The 15,000-nt window shown below is 45.8% G+C and overlaps 1 protein-coding gene across 1 annotated transcript in view; it reads right to left on the bottom strand.

Annotated features, from left to right (window-relative positions):
* LOC308281192 (protein kinase C beta type-like) overlaps window positions 1–15,000 on the bottom strand; it is a 130,064-nt gene that overhangs the window by 95,717 nt on the left and 19,347 nt on the right. Inside the window, 1 exon segment of the mRNA XM_080721311.1 lies at window positions 1,646–1,728. Within this exon segment, the coding sequence (XP_080577437.1) occupies window positions 1,646–1,728 (83 nt within the window).

Below are 15,000 nucleotides of genomic sequence, written 5' to 3' on the forward strand. Positions count from 1 at the left end.
TAAAAACGTCTTATTTGAGATGTTCCTTTTAGACAGGGTGTTTTAAACTGTACTTGTACTGTACTACATTTATATTGTATTGACTATACTTGTACTGTTCTCCATTTTTGTCTAATAAAAATAATCAATCAATCAATCAGTCAAAGGTTTAGACCGGCTCTCAGGAGAGGGAAGGATAATCATACCCTTGAAGCGAAGGGAATTATTTGGGGTTAGAAACCGTTTCCAGTTTAGTAGTTACGGCCAAAGTGTAGAACATCTGATGACTACACTTGCTTCTACAAACTAGAAGCAGTGCTCTTCCGAGCACAGGTCTCCACCAGGCCCGTGCGTCCTGGTGGTGCTACTGTACAATAGGCCAATGTAAAAAGGGTGGGCATATGTTCTTCACCTTAGATCTTCATGGCAATCGGACGCTGCATGTATGATTTGAAGCATTGTGTTCCAAAAAATGTGTTTTGCTAAAGTCTACCTGCTGGTGGCGCTATAACAGGCCAATGTGAAAAAAGGTAGCATTTGTTCCTTGACCTAGTAAGAATATGTGTGGCAAATTCCATGGTAATCGCAAGCTGCATTGGTGATTTGAGGCATTTTGTTCAAAAACGGAGCAATCCTGCAAAACTTTGGAAGCTAATATTAGCCAATCAGATGGAATATGAAATATCAGACGGATCGGACTTGATCACATGACTATAGAGATACTGTACGTGTACCGATTTGCGTGATTTTTGGATACAATCTCAAGGAGTAATATCCAAAAATGTGTTTTACAATGTGTTTTAACTCAGCCCAAAGGTGGCGCTATAAAAGGCTGATGTGAAAACTGCAGGGCAAAGGTTTATCCTTAGCCTCTAGGGAGTGCGCTTACAAAGTTTGAAACTGATCCCCCCATTTGAAAAAATTTAGGGCAGAGGTTCTAGATTGGCATCCAAGGAATGTGTGTGCTCACTTTGGCAGCGACCGGGCCAACGGCGACTGAGATTAGGTGGTCACAAACTGCGAGGACGCACGGACGCACGGACGGACGGACGCACGGACGGACGGACGGACGGACGCACAGACGGATGGACGCACGGACACACGGACGGACGAAGGGGAAAACATACTCTCCCCCATGCCTTCGGCTGGTGGAGACAATTAAACATTGGCCAAATTATCAAATATTAGAGGCAGAAATTGTGAAAATAGCCGATCTACATGAACGTGAGGCGGTGAGCATATAAATCGGCTATTGTGCATAGCATATTGTGAGCATGTAGATCTGCTATTTTCACTATAGAACCGTGTTATACAAAATGTAATGCCTCAACTCTTAGTGCTCGTCAGGGTGGGGGGGGGGGGGGGGGGGGGGGGGGGGTGTTCCCGAGTTAATGTGATTATTTTGGGGGTTGCGGCCTGAAAAGGTTGAGAACCACTGCACACAGTAGATAGATACCTTTATTATCCCAAGGGGGATATCAGTTGCCCAGAGGCAGCACAGCAGTATAAGGTTATTTACAAAGTTACAGAGAAGTAAGAAAAAGATAAAAAGAAAAAAACAACAACAGAGTACAGAGTACAGTAAGTACAGTAGTGTGTGTGTGTGTGCGTGCGTGCGTGCGTGCGTGCGTGCGTGCGTGCGTGCGTGTGTGCAGTGTGTGCTTACATCAGAGGCGGGTCCCTTGTCCGCTCCAGGACAGGAGAAGGTGACGAACTCATGACAGCGTTTATGGACCACGAAACAGCACACTGTGGAGAGAGATTAATACCAGTAAGACTCCCTAATCGGGAGATAAGCGACCGTAGGTGGCTTATCTCCACAAATAGGGCAAAAATTTGTTTTTCCCAAATCTTCCTCATCCATGTTGATGACATGAGTGTAGACATGCTGTGTAGTGATATTCGTGATTTTAGGGCAAAAACTGTAGGAGCAGTGTCCAGAAATGTGTTGTAAAAATCGGCCTGAAGGTGGCGCTAGAATAGGGCCATGTGAGAAATGAGGGGTGGGGTCTCCGCGTTGCCTTGGCGGACGAATAGGTACCGGCCCCGGCTCTCCCGGACGCTCCTAGCCCGAGTTACGGCATTTTATGTGCGCTGCAGTGGCAGGGGGTCCTCCACTGGGGGCGCCACCACTTTTGCATCCGTTCTGGAGCACCAGGAGTCGGTGGTCCCCGGGAATTCCCCGCGAGCAGCCCCGTTGGGGTGGTCATTTGGGCATTTTTGCACATTTGGTCATTTTTTACATCTGGGGGTCCCCCAGGGACCTGGGGGTCCCTGGGACTCCGGGGGTCGTTGGAGGTTGTAGTTTGGCAGGCAAGGAGTGTGTGTGTAAAATGTGGCATGGATCGGGTCAACGGGTGCGGAGATATAAGCAGGGAAAAAGTGTGACGTGTGATGTGTGAGCACATTTGGTCATTTTTTTCATCTGGGGGTCCCCCAGGGACCTGGGGGTCCCTGGGGCTCCGGGGGTCCTTGGAGGTTGTAGTTTGGCAGTCAAGGAGTGTGTGTGCAAAATCTGGCATGGATGGGGGCAACGGTTGTGGAGATATGAGCAGGGCAAAAGTGTGACGGACTCACTCACTCACTCACTCACTCACTGACAGACAGACAGCCTGTGGAGGTTTTGGTAGTAAATGCGACCTACGGTCGCAATTATTAATAATAATAATAATAATAATAAAACAGCACACTGTGGAGAGAGTTTTATAAAATACAGGTAACCACATGCCTCACATGCCTCTCAGCCGTTATAAAATACAGGTAACCACATGCCTCTCAGCCGTTATAAAATACAGGTAACCACATGCCTCTCAGCCGTTATAAAATACAGGTAACCACATGCCTCTCAGCCGTTATAAAATACAGGTAACCACATGCCTCTCAGCCGTTATAAAATACCAGGTAACCACATGCCTCTCAGCCATTATAAAATACAGGTAACCACATGCCTCTCAGCCGTTATAAAATACAGGTAACCACATGCCTCTCAGCCGTTATAAAATACAGGTAACCACATGCCTCTCAGCCATTATAAAATACAGGTAACCACATGCCTCTCAGCCGTTATAAAATACAGGTAACCACATGCCTCTCAGCCGTTATAAAATACAGGTAACCACATGCCTCTCAGCCGTTATAAAATACAGGTAACCACATGCCTCTCAGCCGTTATAAAATACAGGTAACCACATGCCTCTCAGCCATTATAAAATACAGGTAACCACATGCCTCTCAGCCGTTATAAAATACAGGTAACCACATGCCTCTCAGCCGGTGTAAAATACAGGTAACCACATGCCTCTCAGCCGTTATAAAATACAGGTAACCACATGCCTCTCAGCCGTTATAAAATACAGGTAACCACATGCCTCTCAGCCGTTATAAAATACAGGTAACCACATGCCTCTCAGCCGTTATAAAATACAGGTAACCACATGCCTCTCAGCCGTTATAAAATACAGGTAACCACATGCCTCTCAGCCATTATAAAATACAGGTAACCACATGCCTCTCAGCCGTTATAAAATACAGGTAACCACATGCCTCTCAGCCGGTGTAAAATACAGGTAACCACATGCCTCTCAGCCGTTATAAAATACAGGTAACCACATGCCTCTCAGCAGTTATAAAATACAGGTAACCACATGCCTCTCAGCCATTATAAAATACAGGTAACCACATGCCTCTCAGCCGTTATAAAATACAGGTAACCACATGCTTCTCAGCCGTTATAAAATACAGGTAACCACATGCCTCTCAGCCGTTATAAAATACAGGTAACCACATGCCTCTCAGCCGGTGTAAAATACAGGTAACCACATGCCTCTCAGCCATTATAAAATACAGGTAACCACATGCATCTCAGCTGTTATAAAATAAAGGTAACCACATGCCTCTCAGCCATTATAAAATACAGGTAACCACATGCCTCTCAGCCGGTGTAAAATACAGGTAACCACATGCCTCTCAGCCGTTATAAAATACAGGTAACCACATGCCTCTCAGCCGTTATAAAATACAGGTAACCACACGCCTCTCAGCCGTTATAAAATACAGTTAACCACATGCCTTGCGTGGCTTATTGCTTTTCTAAAACAGTTACAATATGGCAACATGAAAAATCATAGACATGTACCAATTAAAACTGTTCTATTTCACTAATAATTCACTACAACGTCTGCAAGAAAGTAGTTCCCAGCTACAAGAAAGTAGTTCCCAGCTTGTTTGCCAACAACACAGGTGCAGATAATTGGTGCACTGTGGAACACTGTGGAAAGAGATAACACACCTGGGTTTGATATAAACTGATTCAAGGTGTGGATTATAGTCTCATATACCACAGCAATTAAAGGGAAACCAGCCAATCAGAGTCAAGGAATGGAACTAGCCATTTTAGAATAGCTGATCTACAAGCTCCCAACACGTCACGGCAAGACACATGGTCTTTTAGTTCTACTGCATCTCTTCTCCACTCATCCCTCCCCCACAGTTTACTCTGGTTTCTCTTTGTTGAGGAAATTAGTTTTAGTCATCATAGCTTAGTTTTTATTTAGTTTGTATTCAGTTTCCGTCAGTGGAAAGTGATACTTTTTCATGATTGTTTAAGTGCAGGGGTCTTCAACAGGGGGTCCGGGACCCCTAGCCCTAGGGGGTCCTCAGAGTTACTACAGGGGGTCCTCCAAATCTTTGCGCGATAGTAATTTTTTTTCTATTTTTTCATATCAACCACTTGAACCCTAGTGTCCATAATATATTCCGAGAACTTTAGCCAAAAATAGCAGATCTACAAGCTCACAACGCCTCGCAGAAAAATAGCCGATCTACAAGCTTGTAGATCGGCTATTTTCAACAAAGAGGTTTGGTGTAGAGGGGAAAAAGAGCAGACTAAGTACAGAGTGAAAGGTCAAGTTTATTAAGTATTGACGGTTCAAGTGGTTAAATATCTGAAAAACACAAATTGACATGAATCCAAAATACACTGATGATTGTGCTGTCAAACAATGAAACTATATGAAATCTATGAACAGGTTGTGGGGGTCCCTGCTTCATCTCTCTCTCAGCTAAGGGGTCCCTGCTTCATCTCTCTCTCAACTAAGGGGTCCCTGCTTCAACTCTCTTTCAACTAAGGGGTCCCTGCTTCATCTCTCTCTCAACTAAGGGGTCCCTGCTTCATCTCTCTCTCAACTAAGGGGTCCCTGCTTCATCTCTCTCTCAACTAAGGGGTCCCTGCTTCATCTCTCTCTCAACTAAGGGGTCCCTGCTTCGTCTCTCTCTCCACTAAGAGGTCCCTGCTTCATCTCTCTCTCAGCTAAGGGGTCCCTGCTTCATCTCTCTCTCAGCTAAGGGGTCCCTGCTTCATCTTTCTCTCAGCTAAGGGGTCCCTGCTTCATCTCTCTCTCAGCTAAGGGGTCCTTGGCCTGGAAACGTTGAAGGGCCCTGTTTCAGTGGATGATATCAACCCTCACCTGAACTTGACAGTAATGATATGTTAATTATTCACAAGGCTCATTACATATTCATGAGGCTGCTGTAGAGTGCAACTGGTGGCGTTTTCCTCGAGTCCCAATGCACTGCTATGTGTGTGTGTGTGTGTGTGTGTGTGTGTGTGTGTGTGTGTGTGTGTGTGTGTGTGTGTGTGTGTGTGTGTGTGTGTGTGTGTGTGTGTGTGTGTGTGTGCGTGCGTGCGTGCGTGCGTGCGTGCGTGCGTGCGTGCGTGTGTGTGCGCGCGCGCGCACGTGTTCCGAATGCCATGCCCATATATGGGCACACATGTCTAATCTATGTTTATGTAAATTCAAGGATTATCATTAGACACACATGAGCGAGCAGATTGTTGGTCGTACAATAAAAATATGGATAAATCCTCCAATCCTCTCAGAGCGTCTGGACACAGTGACCCATGAAGACAGGGATTATTTATACTTTCACTATTGAAAAATAGCAGATCTACAAGCTCATAGCGCGGCACCGAGTGCCTGAATACCAGTAAGACTCCCCAATCGGGAGATGAGCGACCCGTCAGGTCGCATACACAAACTTTAGAAGGCACCATTGCCTTCTAAAGTTAGCAGGAGCCAATCAGGAGGGAATATGGGAAACAGGACAGAACCGGGCCATGTGAGAAATGAGGGGTGGAGGTTGTGGTTTGGCAGCCAAGGAGGGTGTGTGCAACGTTTGGCATGGCTAGGGCCAACGGTGGCGGAGATATGACATGGGGAAAAGTGTGACGTGTGACGGACAGACTGACTGACTGACTGACAGGCTGACTGACAGCCGGTGGAGGTGATTGATATGTAATTGCGACCTGACGGTCGCAATCATATGTAAGCATACATGTACAATATGCATCATGTAAAAATGCATGTCATATGCAAATATACATATAAATATGAATAATAAGACTTGTATGAACACAAACAGCACATAACATGTACTGTAAGTACAGCTGTGGTCGACACAAGATAATGTCTGAATATTCACTGAATGAATCTACAGGATATTTAACTGAAAAATACTGTTATGTAACACACACACACACACACACACACACACACACACACACACACACACACACGCACACACACACACACACACACACACACACACACACACGCACACACACACACACACACACACGCACACGCGCACACACAGACACACAGACACACAGACACACACACACACACACACACAAACAGAGAAACATAACGACCACAAACACATATACAGATGGAGACAATGCAGAGAGAGAGAGAGAGAGAGAGAGAGAGAGAGAGAGAGAGAGAGAGAGAGAGAGAGAGAGAGAGAGAGAGATGAGACATAGGGAGTGGGTGGGCGGTGGGAGAAGGAGGGGGTGTCGGGGGGGGGGGGCTTGGGGACACAGCTGGTCTGAGGCTGTTTGTGTGGGAGGAGAATTGAATGTATCTGCTGTCACTGAGCGAGAGAGAGAGAGAGAGAGAGAGAGAGAGAGGTTACAGAACATTCAAACGTGAGCAGACATAAGAGCTACACTAAATGCTATGACACACACACACACACACACACACACACACACACACACACACACACACACACACACACACACACACACACACACACACACACACACACACACACACACACACACACACACACACACACACACAGCGTTGACAGACAGCTCTGGTGACCTGTCATCCGTCTGTCTCCTAGCAACCAGACTGCCCCCCCACCCCACCTACGTTCTGTTGACAGACAGCCTCAGCAGCCAATCAGAGACAACCAAAACAGAGAGAGAGAGCAAAACCAAATCCTATTGGCTCTGAGCTACATGAAACATAGGAGAGGTGTTTACTAGTTTACAGTGAGAGTCTATGTAGTGGAGGGTTCTTAAAGGACTGTTCAATGTGGGTAAAGCTTCATTCAGTGTGTATGTAATGGAGGGTTCTTAAAGGACTGGTCAATGTGGGTAAAGCTTCATTCAGTGTGTATGTAATGGAGGGTTCTTAAAGGACTGGTCAATGTGGGTAAAGCTTCATTCAGTGTGTATGTAATGGAGGGTTCTTAAAGGACTGGTCAATGTGGGGAAAGCTTCATTCAGTGTGTATGTAGTGGAGGGTTCTTAAAGGACTGTTCAATGTGGGGAAAGCTTCATTCAGTGTGTATGTAATGGAGGGTTCTTAAAGGACTGTTCAATGTGGGTAAAGCTTCATTCAGTGTGTATGTAATGGAGGGTTCTTAAAGGACTGGTCAATGTGGGTAAAGCTTCATTCAGTGTGTATGTAATGGAGGGTTCTTAAAGGACTGGTCAATGTGGGTAAAGCTTCATTCAGTGTGTATGTAATGGAGGGTTCTTAAAGGACTGGTCAATGTGGGTAAAGCTTCATTCAGTGTGTATGTAATGGAGGGTTCTTAAAGGACTGGTCAATGTGGGTAAAGCTTCATTCAGTGTGTATGTAATGGAGGGTTCCTAAAGGACTGTTCAATGTGGGTAAAGCTTCATTCAGTGTGTATGTAATGGAGGGTTCTTAAAGGACTGGTCAATGTGGGTAAAGCTTCATTCAGTGTGTATGTAATGGAGGGTTCCTAAAGGACTGGTCAATGTGGGGAAAGCTCCATTCAGTGTGTATGTAATGGAGGGTTCTTAACACTTGGGGAGCCAAACGCGTTCAGGGACGAGTTATGGCCACTAGATGTCACCCTGCCACAGGAAGTTATATCGTCGAGGGACGAGTCAACAAATAGTTAACTTTTCGAGACCGCAGCTTCCCTTTGCATGCCCTGAATCCATTACGTCACCCAGCCAGGGCAGGAAGCCCCCTGTCTCTCCCCACACGGAAGGATTTTACATGGCTTTAGATTCTACTTTGAAACATAAGAACGGCTTTATCTGAGAATGAGGTAAAAACAGCCCCATGGAGGCAGAGAGCTGATTGTTTTCACGGCGACACTTTACCGCGAATTTACCGCGATTTTTTTACCGCGAGTTTCGCGAGCGTTTGTAAACAAATGGAGTACCTCCTCAATCTTCTCTGGACACGCACGTGCACACGCACGAAGCTTGCGGGGCTCATCAAAACATAACGTAAGTCAATGGTGGCACCAGCAACAGCTATAAATGTTATAAACCTTGGCCGCCCATGTAGAGGACTGTTCAATGTGGGTAAAGCTTCATTCAGTGTGTATGTAATGGAGGGTTCCTAAAGGACTGGTCAATGTGGGTAAAGCTTCATTCAGTGTGTATGTAATGGAGGGTTCCTAAAGGACTGGTCAATGTGGGGAAAGCTCCATTCAGTGTGTATGTAATGGAGGGTTCTTAAAGGACTGGTCAATGTGGGTAAAGCTTCATTCAGTGTGTATGTAATGGAGGGTTCTTAAAGGACTGGTCAATGTGGGGAAAGCTTCATTCAGTGTGTATGTAATGGAGGGTTCTTAAAGGACTGGTCAATGTGGGTAAAGCTTCATTCAGTGTGTATGTAATGGAGGGTTCCTAAAGGACTGGTCAATGTGGGTAAAGCTTCATTCAGTGTGTATGTAATGGAGGGTTCTTAAAGGACTGGTCAATGTGGGGAAAGCTTCATTCAGTGTGTATGTAATGGAGGGTTCTTAAAGGACTGGTCAATGTGGGGAAAGCTTCATTCAGTGTGTATGTAATGGAGGGTTCTTAAAGGACTGGTCAATGTGGGTAAAGCTTCATTCAGTGTGTATGTAATGGAGGGTTCTTAAAGGACTGGTCAATGTGGGGAAAGCTTCATTCAGTGTGTATGTAATGGAGGGTTCTTAAAGGACTGGTCAATGTGGGGAAAGCTTCATTCAGTGTGTATGTAATGGAGGGTTCTTAAAGGACTGGTCAATGTGGGTAAAGCTTCATTCAGTGTGTATGTAATGGAGGGTTCTTAAAGGACTGGTCAATGTGGGTAAAGCTTCATTCAGTGTGTATGTAATGGAGGGTTCTTAAAGGACTGTTCAATGTGGGTAAAGCTTCATTCAGTGTGTATGTAATGGAGGGTTCTTAAAGGACTGGTCAATGTGGGGAAAGCTTCATTCAGTGTGTATGTAATGGAGGGTTCCTAAAGGACTGGTCAATGTGGGTAAAGTTTCATTCAGTGCTAGGCCATTACTGTAATGTACACAGGTTATATCACAAGTATACATGTAACGGAGGTGATCCGAACCTCCCGCCCGGCTTCGAACCCGGTGAAAGTCCAATATCTTAAACATCACTCCAAAGGGACATCCCTATGGAATGAGGGCCAAAGGGACATCCCTATGGAATGAGGGCCAAAGGGACATCCCTATGGAATGAGGGCCAAAGGGACATCCCTATGGAATGAGGGCCAAAGGGACATCCCTATGGAATGAGGGCAGATACTAGACTTTTGAGGCTTCAGGCTGGGGCTGCGACTCTCTCCGCCACATACAGTTAAGCATGAATATCACTGAGCTACAATAAGTCCATTATACCTTCACCATAGACAATAGTTAACATTACACCTTTCCATACAAGCTGCACAATAAGATCAGAAAGAAACCAATAACTCCAGTAGTTATCTCTGCAGACTGAAGCTGCACTAATAGCCTTAATTGGACATCAGAGGCCGACCGCAACTGCTGGACCACATCATGTAACGGTGGCGCCGTGGCATGGCGACACGTTGAGAGCTGCTCTTGCCTTGTTGCTGGTTTTTATGGTGTATGTCACTGTTTTTGCACGTAATGCGTCCTGTACGATGACCTACGATCGCCAGACGTTACTGGACTTGAGATTTGTTGCCTCGGACGTTTTCAGACCGGATTTGCCGGGAGAACTGTATAACAACAACAGCAGCACGGTTCCACCATGGCGTGGCCATAGGAGGAAGAGAGGGAAGCGAGGGGGTTCACTAGTGAAGCTACGTGGACGCCCTTCGCGACCACCCATCCCCAGCATACTGTTGGCAAACGTCCAAGCGATCGACAACAAGATGGACGACCTCCGAACCCGGCTACGCGTTGAAAGGGATATAAAGAACTGCTGTGTGCTCTGTTTCACGGAGACGTGGCTGAAGGCTGACGTTCCTGACAGGGCGGTACAGCTAGATGGCTTCTCCGTGTTCCGCACGGACCGTTCGATGGCAAACACGGGGAAGACGAAAGCGGGCGGTGTTCTGTTTTACATCAACGACTCTTGGTGCACTAATGTGGATATGGTCTCACACCACTGCTCGTCGGTGCTGGAGCACTTAACACTACGGTGCAGACCGTTTTACCTACCCAGAGAATTTCCTTGTGTGTTGCTGACGGCTGTATACATCCCACCAGAAGTGAATGCATCCGAAGCTATGGACGAGCTAAGCGATGTCATTTGTAAGCAGGAAAATAAGCACCCGGAAGCCATTTCAATCGTGGCGGGGGACTTTAACCACTGCAACTTGAAATCGGTGTTGCCGCACTTCTACCAGCACGTTAAGTGCCCAACAAGGAAGGTAAGGACGCTGGATCACTGTTATTCCACCATCAAGGATGCCTACAAAGCGGTCCAACGGCCCCACTTTGGGAGATCTGACCACCATGCGGTGCTACTACTACCTGCCTACAAGCAGAGAATGAAGAGCGAACAACCCAGGGTGAGGTCTGTACAGTGCTGGTCCACAGATAATGTATCTAAACTCCAGGGCTGCTTTGAATCGACAGAATGGTCCATCTTCAAAGACTCAGCCACAAGTTTGGATAACTATGCTGACACTGTCACCAGCTATGTTAAATTCTGTGTGGATAATTGCATCCCAGCGCGAACCGTTCGCTCCTATCCCAACGAGAAGCCGTGGATGAACCAGGATACTCGTCTGAAGCTGAGGGAGCGCCGAGCCGCTTTTCAATCTGGGGACGAGGAACGGTACAAAAAATCCAGATACGACCTGAGGAGGGCGATCAGAGACGCTAAGAGACAATATAGGGACAAACTGGAGAACAACTATAGTGGCTGTGACGCACGGCGTATGTGGAGAGGGCTGCAGGCGATTACGGATTACAAACCGAAGCCGGCTGTTATTAACACCTCGGACTCTCTACCGGACGAATTGAATAACTTTTTCGCCCGCTTTGAATCTCACAACACGGACCCAGTTACACCGGTGCGGGGTACACCCGGTGCGGTGGAGCTGCAGGTGACACAACGAGATGTGAGTAAAACTTTTAAAAGCGTTGGGACTCATAAGGCGGCCGGTCCTGATGGGATTGCCTCACGTGTCCTTAAGTTGTGTTTTGACCAGCTTTCGGGAGTCTTTACTGACATTTTCAATATGTCCCTGTCATTGTGTGTGGTACCGTTGTGTTTCAAGGAAACCATAATTGTACCCATAGCAAAGAAAAAACCTGTCACCTGTCTTAATGATTATCGCCCTGTGGCTTTGACCTCTGTTCTTATGAAGTGTCTGGAAAAAATGGTTATATCACATATAACGCACATTATACCTGCCAATACTGATCCATTACAGTTTGCATACTGTGCTAATAGATCAGTCGATGATGCTATTTCTCTCGCACTACACATTGCCTTGAAACATCTGGAGAATAAGAACTCTTATGTCAGACTACTCTTCATAGATTATAGCTCTGCCTTTAACACGATTGTACCATCTAAGCTTGTGTTGAAACTCAGGGGTCTTGGTCTGGGCAGTAGTATCTGCAACTGGCTGTTTGACTTTTTGACAGGCAGGCCACAATCTGTACGAATAGGGAACAAGCATTCATCTAAGATATTGACCAGGACTGGAGCGCCCCAGGGCTGTTGCCTCAGTCCCTTGTTGTATAGTCTGTTCACCTATGACTGTGTTGCCAGGTGTGGAAATAATTCTATTCTCAAATTTGCAGATGACACCACGGTTATAGGACTAATATCCAACGATGATGAGAGGGCCTATAGGAGGGAAATTGAAGAGCTAACCCTATGGTGCCAGAATAACAATCTCTCTCTAAATGTTAGTAAAACAAAAGAGATCATCGTTGACTTTAGGAAATCTGAAGTCAATCACAGTCCCGTAACCATAAATGGTTCACCTGTAGACATAGTGGACAGTTTCAAATTCCTGGGTGTTCACATAACAAACTCACTCACATGGTCTCAAAACAGCGAAGGTATCCTTAAGAAAGCGCAGCAGCGATTGTACTTTCTGCGGCGCCTCAGGAGATTTGGCCTAAGCACCAAGGCTCTTGTTAATTTCTATCGCTGTACCATAGAAAGTGTATTGACAGGATGCATAACAGTGTGGTTTGGTAACGTGACTGCTCAAGACAGTAAACAGTTACAGAGAATTGTGAAGAGAGCTGCCAAAATCATTGGCACAGAATTACCACAGCTACACACAATCTATAACACACGCTGTAAGAAAAAGACAGAGAACATCTTAAAGGACAGCTGTCATCCCGCCCATTCCCTGTTCTATCTCCTCCCTTCAAAAAAACGTTACCAGAGCATCAAATCTCACACCACCCGTTTCAGTAATAGTTTTTATGCTCAAGCAATCAGGTTGCTTAACGAAGAGATGGAAGCGAGACGTAGGTAGTCATGTGCAATAGTCATGTGCAGTAGTCATGTGCAATCCCAGTTCACCTCTGGGACAACTAGATCTTATTTTATTGTTGTTTGGGACACGATCAACACAATCCTGATGATGCATTTTGCATCATATGATGCAAAATGCATCACTAGTCATGCTGAAATACTGAAATATCTCAACACACAGACTGAACACAAAAAATTACTCAGGATTGTGTTGATTGTGTCCCAAACAACAATAAAATAAGATCTGGTTGTCCCAGAGGTGAAGTGGCCCTTTAAGGCACACAATGTGGACGCTGACATGAAAGGGATGATCTAAATAAACACACAGAAAGGTAACTCTAGTAAGCATGGTAAAATTAATACAGTATAATTGTAGCGTCACGGCCGGGAGGCGAACCCGGGACCCCGATTTGCCAGGTATGTGCGCTGACCAGTCAGCCAAAGTGCCAGGCACGTTGGCGAGAGCCAACGCACATACCGTATAGCCTACAGTCGTCCCCTCTACCTGGAAGCACGACCACGCGCGCCGGCCAGGATCTAAGATCGACTTTGAAACCGGGGGGTTCAAACGCAACTCAGGGGGGAACAGTCGTCGACTACTAGCCGGACAGGTCTACACCGCCGCCGGGGATGAATACTTCCCCTCTGTACCGCTGCCACCAATGTAGCGTCACGGCCGGGAGGCGAACCCGGGACCCCGATTTGCCAGGTATGTGCGCTGACCAGTCAGCCAAAGTGCCAGGCACGTTGGCGAGAGCCAACGCACACACCGTATAGCCTACATAATCACAGAGCTACATAATGAACTTACACTGAGTCAAAGACGCACACAGCACTGCAACAGATTGTTTGTAGCAGGAGAACTGCTTTCACCCTCTGCTGTGATACTGAAGGAATGAATGAGGGACCCACAATGCATTGAGCATGTCTTAAGGTAGTCCAGGTAAATGTGACTCAGACAGTTCTTAAGGTGGTAACTGGTAACTAAAGGCAAATAATATATAGAAAAGATTAGGGTTTCTCTAGGGTGTAGGGCTGGTCAGGTTAGGCACATCGCCATGGGGCACCGATAAGAATGCCATGTAGAGGAGGGTTACCATTTTGTTATGGTTTATTTCTATACAAAAAATACAGAGAAACATTTTCAATACAAAGCATTACATCACATAAAATATAACAGTTGACAATACAAACTTAGCACTCAAGTGAGATAGCATAGCACTCAAGGGAGATAGCTACTACAGCTAAAGCTAAATACTACAACTGCTAAATACACCAGTACCAAGAACGCATATCAATATTTAATACAAATACACTAAGGTCTATTAAGGAGATTACGGCAGGTCATTTGAACTAAAGTTGAGCTAAAGTCAAACACTACATATCCATATACATCCATTCGCAACAGGAAACATGTATACAATCAGCAAGTTAACTCACTTCAGTTACCATAACCCTAGGCTCAGGACTTGTAGGAAGGGAGGTGCATCTTCTGCTGCTGCCAAGGAGAAACTGAATGTCTTCACACTTGGGCTGTATATATACCTGGCTAATGATGAGTGGGAGCAGGTGTGGTGAATGGGTGGAGCAGGTGAGTGGGGGGTGGAGCCAAGTCATGATGGGCCAGGAGGAGAACTGGTGACTTTTCTACAAATAAGGTGAACTTATGTTAGGCTATACAACCAAAATGTGGAACGCCCTACCGAAGGCCTTAAAGGAGTGTGGTTCCCTCCTTTAAAATCGCCCTGAAAAACCATTTACAGGCGAGAGCCGTTCACAACTGGCAATAACAAACCTAGCCCAGCCTCCCCTGATCCTTCTCTGTATTTACCTACTGTATATATTTTTTGCACTGTTAATTTATTTGTATTTACTTTTTTTTTTTTTTTTACTATATCTACTGCATAGTACTGTGTTCTATCCGTCTGTCATTCAATGTTACATGAGATACTTCAATGGTTTCCTGTGTAAATAAGCCAAGTGCTTTCCTAGGATCTCCT

The sequence above is a fragment of the Nannobrachium achirus genome (genome assembly GCF_963921795.1).
Source record: "Nannobrachium achirus genome assembly, chromosome: 3".
In the NCBI taxonomy this organism is placed as follows: Eukaryota; Metazoa; Chordata; class Actinopteri; order Myctophiformes; family Myctophidae; genus Nannobrachium; species Nannobrachium achirus.